At 39.2% G+C, this 26,996-nt stretch overlaps 1 protein-coding gene across 3 annotated transcripts in view; it reads right to left on the bottom strand.

Annotated features, from left to right (window-relative positions):
* The window catches only part of PIP5K1B (phosphatidylinositol-4-phosphate 5-kinase type 1 beta), a 329,589-nt gene that overhangs the window by 114,693 nt on the left and 187,900 nt on the right, over positions 1 to 26,996 (bottom strand). For all 3 annotated transcript variants that reach the window (XM_043891261.1, XM_043891260.1, XM_043891259.1), the window contains 2 exons: positions 26,185 to 26,337; positions 18,840 to 19,139 (listed from right to left, as the gene is read on the bottom strand). In XM_043891261.1, coding sequence (XP_043747196.1) covers positions 18,840 to 19,139; positions 26,185 to 26,337 — 453 coding nt within the window. The remainder of the gene's footprint in view (positions 1 to 18,839; positions 19,140 to 26,184; positions 26,338 to 26,996) is intronic.

Here is a 26,996-nt window from a genome sequence, read left to right as displayed (position 1 = left end):
TCTTCAACTCCTCTGTGTCTACTTTTCTATAGTGACATTCATTTAGTACCCTGGAAAAAATAAGTTGAGTGTCTAGTCTGTGCCAGGCCCCACGGAAGTTGCCAGATCTTCGGGGGTAAGTAAAACAGACAACTACACCATCCTCAAAATTACACAAGCTTTGCACCACAGGTTGAAGTAAGGCCTGGAAGGAAAAATAAGGGTGCTGTGGAGATACCCCACAAAATGGTGACCTACTATTAACTATGGGAAAGTAGCAATAGAGCAGGTAAGAAATGATAGTACTTGAATGACATAGCAGCAGGGGAGCTCAAGGGAGACATGGATAGATTTAAGAATATTTTAGGGGTTGATTCCAACTATCATTGGTCCACAGACAATTCCTAAGACGCTATCTTTACTCTGAACTTAATGCCTAAGTTCCAGTCCTGTATATTTCCCATGGCCTTCTGCTGGACATTTCTGTACACTGTCCTGCTGCAACCCCAAACTTTTTTTTAAAATTTAATTTTTAATTGGAGGATAATTACTTTACAATATTGTGATGGTTTCTGCCACACATCAACATGAATCAGCCATAGATAAACATGTGGCCCCTCCTTCTTGAACCTTCCTCCCACCTCCCTCCCCATCCCACCCCTCTAGGTTGTCACAGAGCACCGGCTTTGTGCAACCTCCAACTCTTCTTTCTCACTTGTTCTCTGAAATCATCCTAATGTGGATTTTGGACTCCACGACTCCTTTTCCCTTCATTAAGTTTCCTAATCCTGCAGCTTCTATAATCAAAATCATCCTCCTTGCTAATACTTTGATTTCAACTTCCCTTTCTTTTCTGATTCATCACTGACCCTTTCACTTGACCAGGTCACCTCACATCCCTCCTCAAATCCTGCGGTCTCTCACCATTGCTCAGGTGACAAGGAGGTCCTTGCTACTGTGGCCCCAGCCAACATCTGCTATTTAGCTGTCCAGAGACACCTCCCAGGCTAGTCAAACTGAAATCCCATGCTGCTGCTGCTGCTAAGTCGCTTCAGTCGTGTCCGACTCTGTGCGACCCCATAGATGGCAGCCCACCAGGCTCCCCCGTCCCTGGGATTCTACAGGCAAGAACACTGGAGTGGGTTGCCATTTCCTTCTCCAATGCATGAAAGTGAAAAATGAAAGTGAAGTCGCTCAGTCATGTCTGACTCTTAGTGACCCCATGGACTGCAGCCTACCAGGCTCCTCCGTCCATGGGAGTTTCCAGGCAAGAGTACTGGAGTGGGGTGCCATTGCCTTCTCCTGAAATCCCATAATTACCCCCTAAATACGCTCAGGCTGATTCTTCTTAACGGTCCTTATTTCAAACCTTACTGGTTTTTCAAAGCCTATCTCAATTCTTGCCTCCATAAAGACTAGACTCATGATCTACACAAAATATCAGGAACACATCTCACCTCTGAAAACTCAAGCACATTATTAGTACCCCTCTATCTGGAGAAGGAAATGGCAACCCACTCCAGTATTCTTGCCTGGAAAATCCCATGGACAGAGGAGCCTGGCAGGCTACAGTCCATGGGGTCGCAAAGAGTTGGACACGACTGAGGACTTCACTTCTTCTTCTTCTTCTATGGAATAAAATACGACTATCCATCTATCTAAGCTTTTCCTATCATACATATCAGGCTGCTCCACTCACCAAAGACTTATTTTACTTTGTGCTCCCCACTTGCACTCGATCAGAGCAGAAATATACATTTTTATACTCCTTTCCATGTGAAAAAGTAAGGGAAAAACAAAATATCCAGCAGCAAAGAATGTATGGCAATACATCTTACATTAATATCTCCAATATAAGAACTTGGGATATTGCGCTTCACAGTTACAATGCTTGTGAAAAATCTTCAGCACTGAAAGCATTTACTGTGGTTCTGTGCTCTATGTTGTCAGAAAAAAAAAAAAAAGATAATAGCCTACAGTATTTTCAAACCTTCCCACACCAGAAGTATTTATAGCCACTTTGTCAAGGACAAAAATCAAGCTGTTATTTAGAGACTCTTAGTTTACTGTTTCGTAGGCACACAACTAAATGGCAGATAAAAGGAAAGCTTGTTTTCTATAAACTAGGCTGAGCTTGAAATCTGGTAAGACTATCGCATTTCTTTTAAGGAAGCCTTTGCAAAAAGAGCATGTCACAGGCTGGGTCAACTTCAAAGACCCATTAAGCATCCAGGAGTGCTTGGTGCTGAGTTTAGGTTGGAGGCTCTGTTCTGAAATACATTTCAGGGCTTCCTTAGCTTTCCTGTCCTCTATTTCTCTGCTCTTCCAATCTGGAAGATATGTGAAGTTAAGTTGGCACAAGACTGAGACAGGATGATAATCAGGTAAGTCCAAAAGACTGTTGAAAAATGGCTCCATTTTAAAAATAGTACCTGGGCTTCCCTGCGGTTCAGTGGTCAGGAATCTGCCTTGCAGTGCAGTGGACACCGGGTTGATCCCTCATCCAGGATGATCCCACATGCCACAGAGCAACTAAGCCAGCAAGCCGCAACTACTGAGCCTGCCCTGCAACAACTGAAGCCCATGCTCCACAACAAGAGAACCCACTGCAGAGAGAAGTCTGCACATGGCAACAACGAGTATGCGCCTCTCGCCACAACGAGAGAAAGTCTGTGTGCAGCAGCGAAGACCCACCACAGCCAAAAAATAAATAAATCTTTTAAAAGATGGTTCCGAACACCAGGAAATATTCACAGGGGCAGTATAATAGAATTCATCTGTAAATCATGCCTTATGCAAAGTGGAGAAGGAGGATGATTCTAGGAGGAAAAAGATGCTCTTTAATCAGATTTTAGGCAAGCAGAGTTTCTAATAATTTTCCATGTCGGGGGGGGGCTCTTATGGAAATTAATCAAGTCATTAACTATTTTATTGAGCACCTATTATGTGCTTGACGGCAACTGTAGCCATGAAAGGAAAAGATGCTTGTTCCTTGGAAGAAAAGCTATGACCAACCTAGACACCATGTTAAAAAGCAGAGACATTACTTTGCTGACAAAGGTCCATATAGTCAAAGCTATGGTTTTTCCAGTAGTCATGTATGGATGTGAGAGCTGGACTATAAAGAAAGCTGAGCACTGAAGAACTGATGCTTTTGAACTGTGGTATTGGAGAAGACTCCTGAGAGTCCCCTGGACTGCAAGGAGAGCCAACCAGTCCATCCTAAAGGAAATTAACCCTGAATATTTATTGGAAGGACTGATGCTGAAGCTGAAGCTCCAATACTTTGGCCACTTGATGCAAAGAGCCAACTCCCTGGAAAAGACCCTGATACAGGGAAAGATTGAAGGCAGGAGGAGAAGGGGACGACAGAGGATGAGATGGTTGGATGGTATCACTGACTCAATGGACATGAGTTTGAGCAAACTCAGGGAGATGGTGAAGGACAGGGATGCCTGGTGTGCTGCAGTCCATGGGGTTGCAAAGAGTTGGCCATGGCTCAGCAACTGAACAACAACAACTATGTGCTTGGCACTCTCTTGTTCAGAAATTCTTTGAGCAGTCTAGCTAATGTGTGATAAAATAAGAACACCACCATTTTACAACCCCTAATGAATTAAAGCATCCAGTTAGTGGTCAAACATCTAAAACCAACAACCAATCTACAGGAAATGAAAGGGGAAAGAGGTGTATACTGAAAGAAATTATGGGAAACATAACCAGTAGAATCTGGACAATGGAATATACAAACCAATTTCTTCAACAAGTATCAATGACATAAAAAATGACCAGGGTAAAGGGGAGTGGTTAACCAGTAGACACTATTTAAACCTTGATCCAAACTATAAAAAAAAGGGTTTTTTTCCCCCATGATAGAACTAGAAATCTGAACACTGACTAGTAAGAATTATTAATTTTCTACAGGTATGATGAAGAGGTTGTAATTACTTTTTTTTAAAAAAAGGAGTCATTAGTTAACTAGGGATTCTTTGAGCAAAATGATTGGCAAAAACATTTATGTTAATTCAGTAAGACAAAACCGTATCCTGAAGATTTTCTGCAAGTAGACATTCCTAGACCCACTGGCTTAGGGTAAAATGAATGCAAGGGTATGCCAAGTCTCCCCAAGTAGGCTCTTTGGAATACAGCCCCAGAATTACTCGCATGTGCAAGTTCAGTTAAAGCCAAAAGTTGTCTTTTAAATTTAATTTCCTCAATACAGCTCAGAGTGTTCTTTGCTAATATGATAAAGAGAAAAAACATGCTGTGACAAGCCAAGCAATTTTGACTGGTAGAGCAGACTGAAATAAATATTCAATCTCTAATTTAGTGATGGCAATAATGTGGTTTTTCACTGTGTCTAATGTGGTGACTTAGAATATCAAGCTGTGCTTGATAAACATGTAACAAGGTCTTTTTTGCTCACTTAAAAAGCTTAAAGAAATAGAAGCATACCTTATAACACTAGAAATAGTCATCTATTATTTTAAAAGCTGTATCAATCTATTAATATGTATATGAATGTATGAAGGAATACGTATATATTCATCAGCTTCTATATTAGATGGATTATGGATCTTTTCTTTATAGAGACTATTTTTACACACTAATATATCTTAATAAATTATTTTATAAACATATTTAAAAGTAACATTAAAACTGTCAAGTACTTCCCATTCTATCTTCTAGTTGCCATCACTAGAAGTGACTTGCTTCACTGTGGCTTAAGTGGTGGGACAGTTGAGAAACTGGGCTGGTAAGCTGTCCAGTGAGACTCAGAGGCCACTCGTGGCCCAAGTTCCCATGCCCACTTCAATGTAGGAGGTGCAATTCCTGACACCTTCTCACCGCCTTCTACAGTCCACTCCTTGCGGTGAACTGTCTCTGAGTAAAGAGGGAAAAAGTCCTCCTCCCTCTCCTCTTCACTTTAATAAACAAAGAGAGCAAAGAAGAATGGGAGAATCTGTCCACAATAAATAAAACCTCAATTGTGTGGCTTTAAGGTTTAAATTCTACGCTTCTTTGAGGCAAGGGCCATACCCTATTCACTTTTCTCTCTCCCACAGACTTAGCACACAGCCTTACGCAGAGCAAGAATTTGAAACTATTTGTTAATGACATGTAGTTAATTTGGCAGGAAGGTAAGGAAGGATTTGTCAACTGAGATTCCAGTGATGGTTTGAAGCCAGAGAAATCAAGCCAAACCATGCTCTGAGATCATTCAGGGTTCCACAAGGCAGGCAGAATCTCAGGTGTGGGAAAGTCATCATTTGTACTGAAAAGCTTACAATTTATGAAGAACAATAAGTACCTACTCATAGGGTAAGCTTTTTTTTTTTTTTTAATACTTTTTTTTTTTTAAATTTTTTTTTTTTCCAGTGGGTTTTGTCATACATTGATATGAATCAGCCATGGATTTACATGTATTCCCAATCCCGATCCCCCCTCCCACCTCCCTCTCCACCCGATTCCTCTGGGTCTTCCCAGTGCACCAGGCCCGAGCACTTGTCTCATGCATCCCACCTGGGCTGGTGATCTGTTTCACCATAGATAGTATACATGCTGTTCTTTTGAAATATCCCACCCTCACATTCTCCCACAAAGTTCAAAAGTCTGTTCTGTATTTCTGTGTCTCTTTTTCTGTTTTGCATATAGGGTTATCGTTATCACCTTTCTAAATTCCATATATATGTGTTAGTATGCTGTAATGTTCTTTATCTTTCTGGGTAAGCTTTAAGAAGTGACAGGAAACCCAGATTGTGGGAGGCATCACTAGAAATGAATTCTTTGGGGTCTTGAGGCATTTTGATTAAGAAACAACTATATATGTACATGGTCAAAATTAAGGAAAGTGCAAGATGGTAGCTCAGTGCCACGTCCCACGGAGCATGAAGGTGAGGGTTTGAGGTCAAAGGAGAATATAGTAAGTGGCGGGCTCTGGTGCAATATTCTAGTCTCTGTGTCAAGATGTGATCTACACCCTACATTTTTGATGATGTTTACCTAACAAAATGGAGTGATAAAAGGTCAGTCTATACCAGTCCTGAGAGGGAGTTCAATTTTGAGTAAGATTATTATTTAAATTTAGATATGAATGTTTAAATTTGAAGAGACAAATATTAATTGGTAAGTACAAGATTGTGGATTTTAGTAAGCAAGAGTAGTCATGAAAAGTCCACTGGTCCCTGGCTGTCCAGTGGTTAAGACTCTATGTTCCCAATGCAAGGGGACAGGGTTCAATCCCTGGTCAGGGAACTAGATCCCACATGCCGCAACTAAGAGTTTGCATGCCACAGCTAAAGATCCCACATGCAGCAATGAGCACTGAAGATCCCAGGGGTCACAGCTAAGACCTGGCACAGAGAAAGAAAAAATAAAAATGAAAAAAGAAAAAAAAAAGAGTAGTCATGGAAAAATTAAGAGAGTCTAATTTTCCTACACATCTGAGTGTACAGAAAGTAAATTTGCAATCCCAAATCACTGATTTCTCTGCTCCTGGAGGATGAAGTGGTTGAAATATTTTCTCTAATTGCTAATAATCTAGAAAAAGTTATATAGCTCTTTCATAAACAGAAATATCAGAGGCTGGTGAATCTCCACCTACAGAGAATGTCCGTATCATCTGAAGCCAGATTATCAGGTGAAAATGCAGCGAACAATGAGATGGCATCTAGAATGGTTCGTTTTTGGAATAGTTGGAGTTGACCAAACACAGGTGAAGTTTAAAAATGAGGTCTTCATGTGGAGAAATGAAGAGAGGACGTTAACAAGATCAGACTCCAGCCAGGGTCACTTTCAGGGTGGATGAGGACATTTTCAATAAAGATTAGGTTTTAACCTCCCTGCATCCCTACTACCTAAGGACAACCGATACATCTAGTGGACTATGCATTCCTTTTAAAATACTTTTTTCACCAAGTGTACATATAGACAAATTCACAGATGCATCTTTTATAAAAAGTTGAAATTTAATAAATTCATTAAAAACAGATTGTCCTTGGCCATTTCACTCTTAAGAGTGGAGGAAGAAATTCTCCCGTGGAGATTTTCTACCTCACAATGCAGAGGGAATTTTGAGGAACAGAAATGAGGAGAGAAGTGTTATACTTGCTGGGTTGAAATACTCAATTAAAAAATGACTTCAAAGGAGGAACACTGGTGACATCAAAGGGACAGTCACTTGCAGGAGAGGGGTGGCATATAAAATGTGCCGGCTGATGGGGACAGGGACGAAGAGCCACGTACATGAGCCAAAGCCTCTCAGAGGCTGGTAAGTGCTGATCTTTTGGGAAAGAACTAGAACCAAAGTGTGGCCCAAGAAGTACTGTGCCTTTTCCGTGACAGTCAAGGAAACCCTGTTTTTCCAGAATATGAGTATTTGAGTAAATGTGCACTGAATACTGAATGAATAAAATAAAGCCCTATAAAAATCAAACTGATTTCACCGTTTAAAAGCGTTTCCAGAGGGCACATTTCTGAACCAGTTTTTAAACTCTGTAACATTTTCCCAGGCCCTGAAAACTCTCAAATACTTCCTAAGTCTCTGGAACTCAGTCTCTTACCAGATTCCAGAAATTTCTCCTGAAGTATGGAAGCTCAAGTCCATTTTGTTAGTTGCTGGGGTTCGCCACCCCTCTATCTCCCTGGGCTTGAGTATTTATAACTCTACTCTAACTTACATGGTCATCTGTGTGACAGACTTACCCTGGCATCCACATCAGATCCACCCTGGCCAACTTCATAGCCTTTCCAGACATATCTTCAAAACCAGGGATGTTACCATCATGCCGCCCACCCCTCCGTGGCCACTTCCTCTTCCTGCTCTCTGTGCTCTGGTTTGCCAGGATTTCCCCAGTGGAGGAGGATATGGTCGCGGGGACATTTCCTTCCCTTTGCTCCCTGCCCTCAGATTCTCCGTGAGTCTTCTCACTTGGGGCCTCCCTTGACCTCACCTCTAGACCTAGCGTCATCAACAAAATCAAAGACAGGTAGGTTCTTTTCTCACAAAAGCAGGAAACCCTCACATATTGTATTTATTTCATAAAGCCCAGAGACTTCAGCTTCCTTGAACAGGCATTATTATTATTTATATTTATTTACATGTGACAATTTACTTATAATGCAAGTTAGGTAAATAGAGCACCACCACTGCCACACCTTAGGAATATAGGTGAGCTCTCTAATCCTTAGGTCATATTTCTTTTAGGAAGAAAAGGTAAAGGAGTTTTAAGGGAGTTGAGGAAGATATTTTCAGTGTCCCATTTCTATTCTTTACTGTAGAAATTCTTATAATGTTCCACTTGGTTTGAAGTGAGGGTTAAAAAAAAAACCCTACTGGCTTGATAATCCTTCCAATTCTGGAGTTAATGAGGATTCTTAAAAGCTGCCACCCAGGACTCAATGACATACTTTGTGTCCCTGATCTCTCTCTCTGCCAGACTGGAAAAACAATCAATTCCACTGTAAACCATCACATTTCTCAGAAAGAAGTTTTGCTTTTAAGTTAATAGGATTTCATGTGCACACATGTTGGTAACAGTTGGCAAGTGTCAATGGGCTTGATTATGTTTTTCATTAAACTTTCAAAATTAAATGTTTGGATTACTAGTTCTACTTTGTGGTTCTCAGTCACTTGGCACTATGTCCCTCTTTGCCTCCTTTCTTGAAGTAGGTTGTGAGATACTTCATTAATTCACTGCGCTGTCCAAACCAAGTTCTCTATTTTGATGGAGTCCTTTCTTAACTCCTCCATCAAATCCTCACCAGCTCCGTCTCAGAGCTAGAAAACCAGTTATCAGGCACTTCCAACCCATCCCGTCTGCATCCAAGTTATCAATTAAACACTTTCATTTGCACAGACTTTCCTCCACTACTCCTACTACAGACAATGTACAGATGAAAGAACCTGGATTGTGGAACCAGAGAGACGTGGCTCCAGCAATGTAAGCTCTGCTGGCTTGGAGAAGCTGAACCTCTCCTGAGTCCCCACTTCATCCGTCAAAACGGAATCATGGCACTCACTCTGAAGGGCTGTTGTGAGGATTAATGAGACAATCTATCTGTGATGTCAAGTACTGCCTGGCTCAGAGCAAGTCCATAATAAATGTTACTAGAAACAATCTAGAGATGAACTGAGCCTTGGAAGTGTGTCCTTACTGTCCATAAAATCATGCATTTGGTATTAAGATACTTTGGTATCTATCTACAGGTTATTTCTAAGACAGAACTCTCCCTCTACCCCAAGCTGGAACAGCTGGTTTTGAAATACTGAGAATTACTTGTCTGGCTCAAACTGAGGTATCTGTTGCTGAGTAGAAAGTCGGGTATGAACAGGAACATAGATGAGTATTTTGATTTTTGCAGCTACCCTGAAATTCTCTGGTATTGACCACCTTGCCCCGTGTGTTACTGCAATTGGAGTCTCTTTCTGTCACATATCTGCATGAAAGCTGAAATGCAGCCAGTGCCACAGCTGGACAAAAAGTGTGTTAGTCATTCATTCATGTCCGACTCTTTGTGACCCTGTGGGCTATAGCTTACCAGGCTCCTCTGACCAGGGGATTCTCCAGGCAAGAATACCGGAGTGGGTTGCCATTTCCTTCACCAGCAGATCTTCCTGACTCAGGGATCAAACCTGGTCTCTGGCCTTGCAGGGAGAGACATGCATATTCTTTACCATTTGAGTCACCAGGAAAGTCCATCCACTCCAGTATTCTCGTCTTGGAAATCCCAAGGACAGTGGAGCCTGGAGGACCACAGACCATGGAGTCGCAAAAGAGTCAGACACGACTTAGTGACTAAACAACAACAATGGACATTAGACAAATAAGCAATATACATGTACTTCAATTATTTTCCAATCCACAACACTGACATGATGATTAACTCTAGGTCTATTTCATATCAGACCATTGGTACGTTATCATCAAAGCTTGCTCTTATATTTATCGATTAGGTAAGAGTTATCATTTCAAAAATGTTTCCTCTTGTGCTGTGCTTAGTCACTCAGTCGTGTCTGACTGTTTGTGACCCCATGGACATCAAAAGACTAACACTGAAAGAAAGCAAAAAAGAATCCGCCTTCCAATATACCCGATGTTCGATCCCTGGTCGGGGAACTAACGTCCCACACGCCATGGAGCAACTAAGTCTGTGTGCCACAACAAAGATCCCATGTGCTGCAACTGAGCCCCGACACAGAAAAATAAGTGATAATAATTTTTTTAACTACAAAAAATGTTCTCCTACTGAATAGGCTAGTAAAGAAATAAACTATAGAAAGCGGTTAAAAAAAAAGAGAGAGAGATTAACACTAAGACAACTGCTATTCTGCTAAGTGATTTGAAGGGTAGGAAAATGAAATCACACAATTTCTATTCTCCTAGAGAGCAGATTTTAGTAGGCAAACAAAACATGTACGCACGTAATCACAATACAATGTAGAAATACCAAAGGCTATAGAACAGAGTTAGATCAAGTGCTATGAGCATTAAAGTCACAGTGAATTATTAGTGCTAAAGTCCTATACCTTGGGCCTCTCCTCAGAAATCCCTAGCAATTACATTAAGGCCCAGAGATGTGTGATTACTCTTTAGACTTAATTGTAAGTTCTTCTGTTTCATTTTCACCCCTCTTTCCTGTATCCCCAAACTACTTCTTTATTGGATTTATCTTTTGCTTTGTTGAAGTATATACTTAAGTAATTTTTTAACAACAAACTTAAATAAACACCTATAAGAATGACTAAAATAAAATACAGTGACAACAGCAAATGTTGGTGGGGAACTAGATCACTCATACACTGCTGGTGGGAACGCAAAATTGTACTGCTGCTCTGAAAAAGTTTAGCAATTTCTTCCCAAGTAAACATGTGCTTACCATACAACACAGAAGCTGCACTTGGGCATTTACAGCAAAGAAATAAAAACTTGTGCTTATGCAGAAACCTTCATGCAAATATTCACAGTAGCTTTATTTGTAACCAGTCAAAAACTAAAGAAAACTATATGTTATTCAGCAAGTGGTATATCCATACCATGAAACTCAGCAATAAAAGAGGGCAAACCACCAATATACAAAATAACTTGAATGGATGACAAGGGTATTATGCTGAGTGAAAAAAGCCCAACTCAGAGGTTACACCTGAATGATTCTTGAAATCTGCAAGAGACTGGGGAGGGGCAGGATGAGGAAGCTGTGTGTGTGGCTACATATAAAACAGGGGCAGCAAAACAGAAAAAGAGACACAGATGTACAGAACAGACTTTTGGACTCCGTGGGAGAAGGCGAGGGTGGGATGTTTCGAGAGAACAGCATCGAAACATGTATATTATCTATAGTGAAACAGATCACCAGCCCAGGTTGGATGCATGAGACAAGTGCTCGGGCCTGGTGCACTGGGAAGACCCAGAGGGAGCGGGTGGAGAGGGAGGTGGGAGGGGGGATCGGGATGGGGAATACATGTAACTCCATGGCTGATTCATGTCAATGTATAACAAAACCCACTTCAATACTATAAAGTAATTAGCCTCCAACTAATAAAAATAAATGAAAAAAAAAAAAAAACAGGGGCAGGAAGGATTTGTGTCAAGAATTGTCACTTGTTGCTTGTCAAGATACTTGACCATGTTGGTTTCAGAAATACATATATGCATCACACTGCATAAGCTATATACATACATACCCATGCACACATACAAATGAGTGCATATAAAACTGGTGAAATCTGAAAAAGATCCCTGCATGTACCCATGTACCCATGTCTATTTCCTCTGTACTTTTTCTTCCAACTGCATGCAAATCTATAATTATTTAAAAAATTTTTTTCTTTTCATAAAAGATTTATAGGTAGAAAGCTTTTAAAAGTCCTTGCACATATGACAATGTCTTTATGTGCAGTTTCACAAGGAAATCTGGCCTGGCTAGATACAGAGATCTATGTCCATGATCATGTTCTTTTAGACCAGAGCATAGAAGGCATTGCTTCACTGTTTCTCAGGAACTTTATGATTTTTTTTTTTCTAGCTCAAACAGCCTCTGAGTCCATAAGTTGGTTTTATTTACTTATTTTTTTTCACCAACTTTATCTTTGCTTTAGGTAGGTATTACAATGTTATCAATATAGCTAATAAGAGATAGCAAAACTCATAATTTAAAACAATGGAGCAGATAAATATATCATGAGATTACAGTGTTTTTAAGACCTAATTTGCCAAACAATGCATTCATCTATATCTTTTCAGGGAAGTAATCTTTCATCTCTGGAACAGAGATGCAGAGTCAATGATATCTCTTCCCATGTTTTAGCTGAAATCTAAAACCAAAATTCAATTCCTTACTGATAAAGAAAATAGCCTAAATGTTAAGTGTTGTCATCAGTAAAAGATATACATCTTTTTTATATTAGGTCTGAGGCATTTTTTCCCCTCTTAAAGATAACTGGAAGGCAACCAATACACATAAAAAAAGAAAAGAACCTGTCTAAACTAAATGCAAAAAAAAAATTATTGCTAAACAAAATTATAGCTATGTGGTAAGCACTAACATTATGCTAAATTAAGTATTATAGAAAATAACCTACATTGTAACCCATGCAAACATGTCCGGAGCTGAGAAGAATCTAATCTACAAATTTAGAACTTGCCATACACAGAAAGAAATACCAGTTTGCAAAAAAATAAAAGTCTCAGTATTAAGACTAGCTTCATGAATATTTCATTAATATTAATATTTATGGCGACAGATGTTTGTGTAAAAAAAGAAAATTGGTTCCACACTAAATAAAAATTAGTAAGTTTTCTGCTAAACAAAAAAATAATAAATGCAAAATAAGTCATTTAGGTTATTAATTATCAAGACTGTCTGATATGACTCCCACATGAAGGAATAAACTATTTGAATTGCAAACATGAATTTTCACTAATGTACTTTGTATCAGTGTCACGTCCCCAGAGTTATCAATAAATATCATAGGATGTAGTAATGTATCAAACTAATTAAATGACATGAGACTTTTTAGATTTTTCACATATAAGTTATGTCAGAGAAGAATTATAGTAAATTAAAAAAATGAACACCAAATAGCTCCTAATTGTTCTTTCAAAATTAATACATAAATTTCAAGTCACTTTAAATTTCATCATCTTATACATACTGAAGGTACACAATAAGCCAGGTACATAGTTGTAGAGAGGTATAAGGAATGAGCTTTAGGCTCTGAGACATTTAGTCTGGCTAGGGAGACAGGACATGTACTAAAGGAAACAAGAATCAGCATCAAATAAATTCAAATGACTATAATACTGTTTCTATGGGAAAATAATTGAAAGATAAAAATACTTTTGTTGCACAAATGACTTTGAACATGGGGACAATCAGTTCAGTTTTTCAAAAAAACCCAAGTGATTCAAAAGGGAACTCATCTGCTTTATTAAATTCTCAGGGCTGTATCTGGCAGGCATGGCAGTGAAACTGGATGCCTCTTCCAAAAGACAGAACTTAAGAAACAGCTAGATATGTAAAAGTTACCAAAGATAGATTTTTTTTTTGGAGGTGTGCCTAAACCTGTCTCCCTCTATCATCAGATAATTAATTCCTTTGTTCAAATGTGTATTTCAATGAACTGTTACTAAGTACTGAATAAGCACCAGGCCATGAAGTCAGGTTTGATCCTCGGGCTCAAGGAACTACATGTGTTAAATCCCACAAAAGAGGCTAACCCTGGAGGCTTGGGGGACCCACAGCATGGTGGTCTTGGGGAAAGGTAGTCCTGAGATGAGTAAGCAGGGGCCAGGTGAAGGAGAGAGTGGGAGAATGATCCTTCGGGGTGAGACATGCCTGAAGAGACCAAAATCTTTAGAGAAAGTGTCCAGCCCATCAGAATGACCGGGGAGTAAGGATGTTCTGGGGAAAGGGGACAGACAAGGCTGGAGAAGGACACTGAAGGGGCATCTGGGGAAGTGGCAGGGATCAAATCAGGAAGGGTTTGAAAGTTTCAAGCTATGAAGTATGTATGGCTTCAAGAGCTGGTGGTCTTCCGATCTTAGGATGACTTTGGGGGCAGCACTGGAAATATGCTGAAAGACAATGCTAGTAAAAACGCCAGGCAAAGAGGGGTCTCTGCAAGGGCAGAGGTTGTGCATCTGGAGGGAGCAGGCAGCCAAGAGTTATTTAGGAGGCAGATTGGACAGGATGTGGTGATTTACTGAGTGTGGAGAAAGAGAACAAGAAAGGAGGATGGGAAGGGCAGCTGCAGGGAAGTGAAGTGGGCAACTAGCTTCATGCTGATCACATTCCCCGGGCCAGAGAAGACAGGCAGAAGATGAGGCTAGGGGGAGACAACAGGGTACCTGGAAAGAGCAGTGTCCACACAGGATGCGCCTCTCAGCTTGCCTGTCACATGGGGACCACAGGGGATGGTTTGACTAAATCCTACCTTCTGTTTCTGATGACAGGTGACCTGTGCTGTCCCGGTGGTACTTTCTGCTGACATGACTCTCACCCCAAGCCAAGTTCTCTTATGGGTGTAGATAGCTGTCATAGCACGCAGAGGGTGAGGCCAAGGAAGACGTAATGCTTCCAGAAAGGGAACCCCAGTATTTCCATGTTCATTTCCCCCAGACATAGCCTATAGGGAACAGTAGTGTGGGAGTCAAGGAAAACCAAGATCTGGATTCCTGCTTCTGGAAAGAGTCCTTTTTCTGAATTCTGTGGGGAAGTGGGTTCAGCAAGGTTGAAGGATAAAGTGCATTCTGTTTTCTAGAAGACTGCCAAGCAGCCAGAGTGCCACATGGAGGAGCTGATAGGGATGGACCAGAAGTGGGGTGGGGGCACGTTTATAGGCAAGGGCCTGAGGCTGGGCCGGGAAAGCTGAGGAAAGGGACTCAGGGGTGCTCAGGGGGTGCCGGGGAAGATGGCTCTTGTCAAGAGGACTTGGTGTGGGTTAAGGTAGTTCTGGCTGTTTTGGATGCAGAGTCCAGAAGCAGCTCTGATGGGGACTCAGGGAAGTAAGTAGTCTGTGGGGAACAGGGCACGATGCATGTGGGTCAAGCTGGGTCAGTGAGTCAGGCAGGTACCTTCCAGCCAGCAGTCATGCAGGGGAAATGGAGCCCTGGGGTCTGAGATGTCAAGCTGAAATATAAAAGAGGCGGGGGCAGGAAGTAGGAGTGACGGCAGGAAGAGGTTAGGAGGCTTATCTTTTCCATCTGGGAACAGCAGAAAAGCTGGGATCCAAAGGTCTGGGATTCCTGGCTTTACTACTTCTAAGCCCTTAAGAGGACCTGGCACCACCAGAAAGGGGCTTTTGACATTATTTGGCTCCTGACTGCTTTTCTCTCCTACCTCACATGTTCCTTTCCTATTAACTGTCACAACACCAAACAATTCTAGGGACATGTTATGCCATGTCATGCTTAACTCATATTATTCTCTCTGCCTAGAAATACGCTTCTACTTCTTTGCCTACCTGGAGAATTCCTCTTCTTCAAAACCAAACTATGTTACCTACTCTGATCCCTATAAACACCTTAGAATATCATCATGGCACTAATATACAGAATGGCAATTGATTAAACATAGAGGTCATTTACCCCATGTTGGCACACAGTAGGGCCACAATACAGGTGTCTGATAAGTGCGTGAAAGGATGCATCTGAATAGGGGTCTAGCTCACCTTTCTTTGGCTGGGCTGCTGACACAGTAGTGCAGTCCCCCGCCTCTCTTGTTTCTAGTGCCTAGCAGTGCGGCCTCACTCAGAGGAATGTTAATAGCAGACAGTCTCCATCCTTTGGGGCTGAAAGCAGCCCCAGGTGACCTCACATCCTTCCCTGGATCTCCATAGCACCTTGTCTGGCACTAAAGCTCAGTTTTCTGCAAAGCGAGGGAAATGTCAGGGTCAGAGACGCTGCAGGCAATGCCAACCATACAACCCATTCTAGCCCTTCAGGGGATGACCTGAAGAAAGAGAGAGATGGGTCTGCCCGGCTCTAGGATGGGAGTCCTCTGCCTGGGGTGGGGGAGGGTAGGGGTGGGGGTCAATGGGCTCCAAGGGATTCATGAACTGGTGTGTAGATGGGCATTTTCCTGGGGAAACAGTTCACAGCTTTCATCAGTTTTGCAAAGAGGTCCCTGACCTTTAAATATTAAGACCTACCATTCTAGAAACGTGCCCTCCTCCAGGCAGCTCTGATCTGAGAATCAGCTGCTGACTCCAGATCACAGAGGCCTTGGTCTTCACCAAGGCAGATCACAGAAGGGACTCAGGTTCCTCCATAGCATGCCACTCACATGCCCGAATACCACCCCAAGAAGAGCCTTTTTGAAGACAAATGTGCAATTTAAGGAAGTTTCATTATCTGTGTCTTTTACAGGTTCAAATGCAATGAAAGAGAGGGAGTTAGGCTTATGATGCCTCTACTTTGACCTTTATGTTCCTCAGCACAACAAATCCTCAAAAAATAAAAAGGCAAATCTCCAGGGTCTCATTGCTGAAGAAGAGTCGTGTTTGACCTCATTCTATCAGGGCTGAGCTCAGGAAATGCTAATAAACAGACAAATCCTGTGCAATGGCTTTTTACATTTGACCTTTCCTTTTTTTTTCTTTCTGGCATAGGAGCCTTAGAAAGAGGCTTTCCATATTGAAGAGGCAAGAAATGTACACACGCACATGTGCACACACACACACACACACACATAGAGAGAGCAAATCTAAAACTGTACTAAACTCTGGGGAACTGAGAGTCACTTTTCACCCACATCCTGTCAGGGTTGAAAAGCATAGAAAAAGGATTCTACTAAAATGTATGTATGTTTTACTCTTTTTTAAAGAAAAATATGAGTCCCTCATATGCACCCAGATATCTGAACAGCTCAGCTGGATATTTTTATTTGCTTGGTTCCCACTATTCTGCCTATGATTTCTGAAAAGATAGTTTTTAAAAAAAATCCTTACATTTGAGTCTGTAAATTTCAGTTGTTAAGAACACATGCTTTGTCCCTAAACAGGCGTGGGCTCTGCCACTGACTTGCTAGGTGATGCTGGACAGGTTTCTTAATCTTTTTAAGAACTTTTTCACCAATTAAAATAGGTGTATGATCTTCCAAACAAAAAAAAAAAGAGAAAAATGGGAGTATGAATGGTATTGATGTCACATGGTGGCTGAGATAATGAAATGAAATAATGCACTTAGGATATTAAGTGAAGTAAGTCAGACAGAGAAAGACAAATATATGGTATCACTTCTATGTGGAATGTAAAAAAATAATATCAATAGAAATGAACTTAAGAAACACAAATAGACTCACAGACACAGAAAACAAAGTGATGGTTAGCAAAGGAAAAGGTGGGAAAGGGATAAATCAGGAGATGGGGTTAACATATACACAGTACTGTATATAAAATAGATTACCAACATGAGCCTACTGTATAGCACAAGGAACTATATTCAGTATCTTGTAATAAGCTATAATGGAAAAGAATCTGAAAAAGGATATATTACACACACACACACACACACACGTATAACTGAATCACTTTGCTGAATACTTGAAACTATCACAACACTGTAATGGTAAATCAATTATACATCAATATTTTTTAAAAATGGAAAATCTGAGGCTAGCTTGGCAAACTTGAAGCATTCAATGAGTGGCAGCCAAAGAGCAGGAACTGTGGGGTAAATCCCCTACCAATGAAAGGAACTATTCCAAGGACGCATCTTTCTGCGTTTTCATAAATGTTCTAACACACAGAAAGACAAAACGCAGCAACAGTGGGGCTGTGCTTCTCAGGGAGGGTCCCCTACTTTATACATTACATGGGGAGGTCAAGACTGCATTCTTCACCTTCAGGTGAGCTCAAGCCTGGCAGGGAAGGGATCTTCCCTCCCCAGCAGCAATGTGGGTCATCTGACCAGGTCCACAGAAGGCCCAGGAAGCCAAGACACACTGCATATTTCCCAGTGATCAGGCCCCATGAATCCTGTCCTCTCTTCTAGAAAGCCCTGGTCAGGCCTGGACCCAAACCCTTATCATCATTCCTTCAGCCCATTTCCAACATGCTCAACTCAGCTGAGAACCGAGTGGTTCTCAAAAGTTCACCTGGGCCAAAAAATAACATCCCTGACAATCTTTTGACCAAAGATCATCACCCTACAGAACCCAGCAAAGTTGCATTCTCATTGCATTCTCATCTATTTCTCCAAAAGGGCTTTTACCTACTTTCTGTAAATTTACCATGTCAGAAATATTTATCCTCAACTTTGGTTTTAGTTTTTTTCCTTACACATTGCCGGCTGACAACTCGCATCCTTTCGATAAAGGATTTGGTTACTTTGCATGGAAAGGCCTTTGCTCTGTCAAATCTCACTCCTGATCACCTCTTACGCAGATCATATAAAGCAGTTTCAATAAATGAACCCATCCCATGGTTTGGTATCTACAACGGATTTCTAGGGATCCATTTACTAATTGCATTAAGTGCATTTTCTCTAAGCTTCTCTCGCCTTTTGGAATCTTACTTCATCTAAGTTTTGTATTAATATGTGGCTTTTCTCAAAAATCACTGTGTTAAAACCCAAATTTCTTTTCCTTTCACTTTAACTATCTTTCCCACAGAGGATGAAAAGAAACAAAAATCTTTGTGTCATTTGATCAAGGAAGGCTGACTTCACTTATTAGTAAAATTAATAGACTCCAGACAACTGCGTCATCATCCACCAGTTCCTTCAACAACAGGGAAGCATGGATCAGTACACGGATTGGGAATGAGGGGATTCCATGTGTTGGCCTTTGAACCTTCCTTAAAAAAGTACATTACCACAGATAACTTTGCAAAGGCATTCACAACAATGACATTTCCTTACCCGGCAGTCTCTCTGAAGTGTCTTCATGAGTGCATTGTATGTTTCTGTATCAAAATACAATCCTTCATGCATGTCCTGCAGGAAATCTAAGTCCTTAAACGTGGGGCTAGATTTCTCTCTCTCTTTTCTGGATGCTCTTCGCTTATAGGTTGAGCCTTTCAAGTCATACGTGAAGTGCATTCTCATGGAGCGTGGTAAAACGTTGTTCATCACCACAATCCTGATGTTAATGCCCCCTGACTGCATGCAATACAGTCCATAAAATTTTGGCAAAAGAGTTCTTGGATTCTGGTTCAAATTCTAAAAAGAGAAAAAGAAAAAAATGTTTAAAATGTACTTTTACAAAGCAACACTCCACTATGATGCATTTTCATGTAAAATGATAATTAAAAATGGAATGTGATTACTCTCGTTAACAGTCATTTGTTAAAATTTTGCTGTTCCGAATCTAGTTTCTAAGTCAGCTTATGGGAACTGCAACTTTATCATTCTGAACTCAGGGTGTTAAAAGTGGCTGAACTGAAAATGGACAGAATTTCCTTCTTTAATTAGTTACAACTAAAAACAGGCAGAGATGTGATTAGTGCCATATGTGATTATTCTCTAAGGTAGCCCAAGAGAAAATTAGGTGCTGGGGTACAAGGGTGGACATTTAAAATCTTAATAGCTCCTGAGAAACTCTCTTCCGAAATGACCAGACCAGTTCACAAACACACTTCATAAGGTTACATATATCCCACCACTTTTTACCAATGCTGAATATTATCCTACTTTACAATCTCTGGAAGCAAGCTTGGTGAAAAATGAAAACGTGTTTTCAAGTTAATTTAAATGTGAATACCACAGAGAACTAGAGAAATTTAATATTCTTATGTATTTTTAGCCACATCTTAAAGATAATTTTGTGTTACCCTCCTTTGCTCCTTTTTCCTTAGGTTTTTGCCATTGTTGGAGTTCTTGATATATTCTGGATATTTATTATTTTCCTCTTCTACTTGGGGTAAATATTTTCTTCCAGTATGTTGTCTTTTTTGTTACAAAAATAGACAATCTAATTTTGTTTTTTGGCTGCCTCACAGGGCATGCAGAATATCCCCAACCAGGGATGGGACCCATGCCCCCCTTCATTGGAAACACAAAGTCTTAACCATCAGACCACTGGGCTATAAAAATAAGGAATATGTGTCTGTTTTTGTTTCACTTTAAAAGTATGGGAAAACTAAAAAATAGTTTTTTGTTGTTGTTGCTTAGTCGTTAAGTCATGTCCAACTGCTTTGAGACTCCATGGACTATGGCCCACCAGGCTCCTCTGTCCATGGGATTTTCCAGGCAAGAATACTGGGGTGGGTTGACATTTCCTTCTCCAGAGGATCTTTCCAACCCAGGGATCAAACCCATGTCTCTTGCATAGACGGGCAGATTCTTAACCACGGAGCCAAAAGGGAAGCACCAAAAATAGTTTACTAAAAGGCATTTATATAATGAAAAGTCTCTCTTCTATCCTTAATCCTTCCCCCATTTCCCAGCTTTTGCGGAAACCGTTTCCTCTTTCTTTCTATCATTCTGGAAATATTCTATGTGCTTATGTTAATTTTATATCTGGCATTATTTTTGATTATATAGATGTTTTGCCTTTTCATGTAGTTATATTTATGAACTTGTTTCTCATGCTTTTTTTGGTTTCTTATTTAGCAAGGCTTTTTATACCCCAAGGTTATAAATTTCTTCCTTCTTCTTACAAATTTTTAATAGTTTTGGTGATTACATTTGGCTTTTACTCCATATGGGATTAATTTTTCTCTTTCAGTTTTACTGAGATATAATTGACATACAGCACTGGGTAAGTTTGCATAGAGCACTGATCTTCTGACTTATATACATCATGAAATGAGTATCACAGTAAGTTTAGAAGAGAGTTCTTAGGATTACTCTCTTAACAACTTTCATGTGTAACAGCAGTCCCCAATCTTTTTGGCACCAGGGACCGGTTTCATGGAAGACAATTTTTCCATGCATGGACCCAGGAGTTTTGGAGGAGATGGTTTTAGATGACTCAAGTACATTACATTTATTGTTCTAATGATAATCTGTATTTACAGCTGCTCCCCAGGGCTAGCATCACTGCCTCAGCTCCACCTCATATCATCAGGCATTAGATTCATATTAGGAGTGCGCAACCTAGATCCTGGGCAATCGCAGTTCACAGTAGGGTTTGCACTCCTATGAGAATCTAAGGCCACCACTGATCCGACAGGGGGCGGAGCACAGGCTGTAACAGGAGTAACACAGAGTGACCGTAAATACAGAGGAAGCTTCACTTGCTCCCCTCCTGCTGTGCAGCCTGGTTCCTAACAGTACCAGTCTGTAGCCCAGGGTTTGGGGACCCCTGATATATAACATGCAGCAGTATTCATTATCTTTATCATGTTTACATTAACATCCCTAGTAGTTATTTATCTTGTAACTAGAAGCTTGTACCTTTTGACCACCTTCCTCTAACTACCCCTTTCCCCCACCTCCCACCTCTGGTAACCACAAATCTGATCTCCTTTTCTATGTGCTTGTTTTTGAAGTAAAATTGACCTACATAACTACGCCAGTTCCTGTTATACAACATAGTGATTAGATATTTCTACATTTCAAACTGATCACCACAGTAAGTCTAGTTAAAACCTATCACAACACAAAGATACTGCATACAGTCCCCACACTGTCCATTGCATAGCCATGACTCATTTATTTTGCAACTGGAAGTCTGTACCTCTTAATCTCCCTCACCTGTTTCTCTCCTCCCCTGACCCTTCTTCCCTCTGACAACCACCTCTTTGTTCTCTGTGTCTATGATGCTGTTTCTGTTTTATGTTTGATCATTTATTTTTTTAGATTCCACATATAAGTAAAACAATACTGTATTTGTCTCTCTCTGTATGGCTTATTTCCCTCAGCATGGTACCCTCTAGGTCTATCCATGTTGTCACAAATGGCAAGATTTCATTCTTTTTTTCTGGTTGAGTAATATTTCATTACATATATATATATATCATATCTTGTTTTTCCATTCATTTAATGAAGGGCACTTGAGTTGCTTCCATATCTTGGCTTCTGTAAATAATGGTGCAGTGAATATAGGGGTGCATATGTCTTTTCAAATCAGTGTTTTTGTTTCCTTTGAATAAATCCCAGGAGTGGTATTTCTGGATCATATACTAGTTCTGTTTTTAATTTTTTTTGAGGAATCTCCACACTGTTTTCCATAGTAAAGTAGTTTACATTCCCTTCAATGGGCATGAGGGTTCCCTTTTCTCTACATCCTTGCCAACACTTTCTACTTGTTGTCTTTTTGATAATACCTACTCTGACAGATGTGAGGTGACATCTCACTGTGGCTTTGATCTGCATCTCTCTGATGATTAGTTACATTAAACATCTTTTCCTGTGCCATCTGTTTATCTTCTTTGGGAAAACGTCTAGTCAGATAGTGTGCCAAATTTATTTTCATTTTTTTTGTTGAAGTATATTGGATTTATAATATGTTCGCTTCTGGTGTACAGCAGAGAGATTCAGTTATTTATATATATATATACACACACACATATATATACATATATATAACTTTATACATATATAAGTAACTTTTCCAGGTTCTTTTCCATTACACATTTTTAGAAGATACTGATTATAGTTCCCTGTGCTATACGGTAGACCTTGTTGTTAATCTATTTTATATAAAGTAGTATATCTGTAATTCCAAATTCCTAATTTATCTCTCCACCCCTTTCCCTTTTGGTAAGTGTGAGTCTGTTTTCTATGTCTGTGAGGCTCTTTCTGCCTTGAAATTAAGTTCATTTGCACTGTTTTTTGGTTCCGCATATAAGTGATACCACATATTTCTTTATCTGACTTAATTTCCCTTAGTAAGAGAATCTCTAGGCCCATCCATGTAGCGGCAATTGACATTATTTAATTTTTATGGCTGATTAATATTCCATTATTTATATAGGTACCATATCTTCTTTATCCATTCACCTGTTGAGGGACACTAAGGTTGCTTCCATGTCTTGGTTATTGTAAATAGTGCTATGAACACTGAGGTGCATCTTTTCAAATTAGAGTTTCTCCATCTATATGCCCAAGAGTGGGATTGCAAAATCATACAGTAGATAAATTTTTAGTTTTTCAAGGAATTTCCATACTGTTCTCCACAGGGACTACATCAATTCACATTCCTACCAATAGTGTAGGAGGGCTTCTTTTTCTGCACGTCCTGTCCAGCACTTATTATTTATAGACTTTTTAAAGATGGCCATTCTGACTGGTGTGAGGTGATACCTCATTGGAGTTTTGATCTGTATTTCTCTAATTTGATTTGCATCTTTTCATGTGCCTGTTTCTGACATTTTTAAAAGATATTTTAAGTGGGTTGTTTATTATTTACTTTTCATGTAGGGTTTTATGAGTTTTCTGTAGGTTTTTTATATTAACCCCTTATCATGTATATCATTTATGAATATCTTTTCCCATATAGTAGGTGATCTTTTCATTTCATTGATAGTTTCCTTTATTGTGCAAAAGTGTTTTAGTCTGATGCAGTCGCATTTATTTATTTTTTGCTTTTGTTTCCCTTGTCTGGAAGTAACTGTGTGTGAAAGATCTGAAATAGGGGATTTCTTTTTTTTCAAATGGATAACCATTTATTGAACGGTCTGTCCTTTCTCAATTGAATTTAAGTCCCTCCTATATCATGCAATAAGTTGTCAAATACACACGGGTCTATTTCTGGACACTTTATTTGAATCCATTGATCTTTTTGTCTAGATCTGTACAAATGCCACCACTTTAATACTAGTATAGATTTACACATTACTGGTGTATGTTATGGCAGGCCTAACATTTTCTCCTTTGCCAAAATGTTTTGTGCATTTCTACAGGCTTGCTTTCCCATTTGTTTTTAAAACTACTCTTAACATAATACTTGTTTTCACTTTCAAATGAACCAGTTCTGTCAAGTTCAGGGGAAAAAATCCTATTAGAATTTTTGATTGGAATTAGACTGGATTTATAAAATGATGTGGGCAATTAAAATCATTACAATTCTGAGTTCAGGAATGATGCACATTTCTTTATTATTTCAGAACTTTGTTTATGTCCTTCAAAAACATTTTGTAGTTTCCTTCATATTGGTCTTGTTCATTTTTGTTTACAGACATAAGCAATTGAGTTCTTATTAAATAAAATTTTATAAATTATTTTTGGATTATTGTTCATATGCTATACTTACTATAAGCTGCTTTTCCAATCAGAATTATAGTATGTCTTCATTTATTTATATCTTTAATAATAATCATTATAAATTATTGTCATCATGAATGGAATTCTTTTTTCCCTCTTATGCCCTCCAACTTTATATGATCTACATAATGGAATATGATGGATTTTGTAGATTTATCAAATATCCTGCAAATCTACCTGATTTTCAATACCTCTAGAAACTACTGGTTTATTTTCTTGAAGTTCTGCTCATATTCAATTGCATCATATATACAGAACAGTGTTTATACTTTTCTTCTATGTTTTTTTATACTCAAAAAGTTCTGCTGAAAATTCTAGCAAATACGTTAGAAAAGATCATTGATGGAAAGTATCCTTATCTTTTCTATTACCTTCAGTGAAAGAGCTTTTGTTCTTCTCCATGAAACATTATGTGAACTCTGGGAGATTAATAAAAGTTGGTTTTTATGCCTATTGGTTTATGTGCCTATTATGTAAAATTTTCCAATTTTAAGAATTCTCCCTGATATCTAGATGGATAACCACATATTAGCTCACATTTTTTCTTGCTAATAAGATGAATTATATTATTTGTTATACTAGCTTACATGGTTGGGATAAAATTACTCGGTTAGGCTAAATTTTAAAATTTTACTTAATTTAATGGCCACATATGGCTAATGGCTATCATATTTGTCAGTGCAATTCTACAATAGGAGACTAGTCTACCTAAGCTTAGAAATAGAGAAGTTTAAGATTTACTCACTTAGAAGATTAACAAAGAGTGCTATGTGAGTTTGACTGCAATTTTAAATTATTTAAAAATGTGTATATGACTAGGATACATTTGAAAAGATATATACCAAATACTAGCAATGTGTATCTCTGAGAAAATAAATACAGTTGGTTGCATTTTTTCCTTTTCTGTATTTTCTATTTTCCCTAATATAAAGTAGATAATTTGTGCTAAAAAAAATTTCCCAGTTTTGTTCAGGATCAAAATCTTTTAAAATCTGTGTATGCTGCCCACTAAGATTTTTGTTTAGATTTTCAATTCCTATATTTATATGTGAGACTAACTTATAGCAGTTACTGTTATCTTGAGCAGATATTGGAATTAAAAAATATTTTTACACACTAATGAGCTGTATGGTATATCTCATCAATTTTGTTTTGAAACAAAGATAACAGTTATCACCTCTCATAGCAAATGAATAGCAGAATTGTGGCTTCTGAAATCCTGCTGCCATTCCATTCACAGAAAATTAATAATTGCCATGAAAGTACAAAGAAATCAGAGGTATGAAAACAACAAAACTACTGAGGAAAATGTTTATTTTTAAAAATCTGGTCTAAATGTTTAGCAAATCCAAATCCTGGGCTAGGTTATAGTTTCTTTGTCTCTAAAACATTACATGGAAGGTGATTTTCATGTTGTATTTAGCCTATGACATCCTAAATTCTGAAGTGTGATGGCTAAAAGTGGCTAGTACTGAATGTCGCCCCTACAAGGTGCAGGGGTTAAAGATCACTCTCTGGACTCCTACTGCTTGTGTTCAAGCCCCGGATCTACAGCCCATTAGCTAAATAACCCTTGGCAACTGATTCCATTTATCTTTGTCTCAATTACCTCATCAGTTTTACAGCTTAGTCCTCAATGAATGTTAACTACTCATATTACTACTATGTACAAAGAGCTCTCCAACCCATTGCTTCCTTTATCCTGCATCCTGGATCCTGTCTTTATTACAACCACCATGGAAGACAGGTGTCTCCCAGCCTTCAAAGACTGAGGCTCAGAGCTTACCTCATTTACTCCTGGTCACACAAGTTAGTTGATGGGTGAGTGGGATATGAGCCCAGGACTAAGTCAGTCAATAACTATGCTCTACTGCATAGTTCTACTTAATTTTCAAAATCTATTCAATCGATTTCATAGTATACTCTAAATGCAAAATAAACCTCACCGAAGAGAAAGAAACATGCCAGAGTCACTGAAAAAAAAAAAAGCATTAAAAAAAAACTATGGAGGAAAGTAATTAAATATTAAGTAGAAGTTTTAATTATGTGCACTTACCATGTAATAGCCTGGCAGTAGCTTCTGAAGGAACTCTGCTTCTTTATGCTGAACTGTTTTGATGATAAATTCATCATCACTGGTCACAAAAAACAAGGATCCACTGGCTCCAGGGTTAGACAGCTCTATTAAAGGTTCACTGCATATGGAATACTACAAGAGCAAATACATAAGCAGTAAAAGTACATTAATGTGTATGATGCATCCAATGAAGAAAATCATAGCATTACGTGTCTTACCCATGTTAAAATAGGAAGCCCTCTCCAAGAGCTTTAAGAGGAGACTCTAGATATACTAAAAACTCTTACGAGAGTTCTAAAAATTTAGCTGATCCATTTACCATAATAACTCTATGTTAAGAAACAGTAAGTCTTCCTCCACCCCCAGTACCACAGAATCATGAATCACCATATTTGTTCAATGAGATAACTCCCAAGAGTGGTGTTGACCAAGGCCCTTTGTTTCTAGCAAGTGCCCACAAAATAAGAATGGAAGGCATGGTCCCCACTGTGTATTCATCACTTACTTGACACCAACACATATTCTTGTCTCACTGTTTACTCTCCTAAGAGGTCATTCACTCATGATTTCAACAAAGAGATGACTCTAACATCTGCATCTCCAGCCAAGATCTCCCTTGGGGGATCCAGACCTGTATGCCTAACGATGTAACAGACATTTCCACTTAGTTATACCACAACACTTCATATGTAACAATTTCAAAAGCAAGTTCATCTCAGCCTGTGGCTAACCCATGTGGTGCCTTGGTAGTGATTAGAAAGAAGGAACTCTTTTTTTCCCCTGGTATATGC

The sequence above is a fragment of the Cervus elaphus genome, chromosome 29 (assembly GCF_910594005.1).
Source record: "Cervus elaphus chromosome 29, mCerEla1.1, whole genome shotgun sequence".
NCBI lineage: Eukaryota > Metazoa > Chordata > Mammalia > Artiodactyla > Cervidae > Cervus > Cervus elaphus.
Note: the sequence above shows the minus strand (reverse complement) of the source record. Positions and strands in the feature narration are given on the sequence as shown.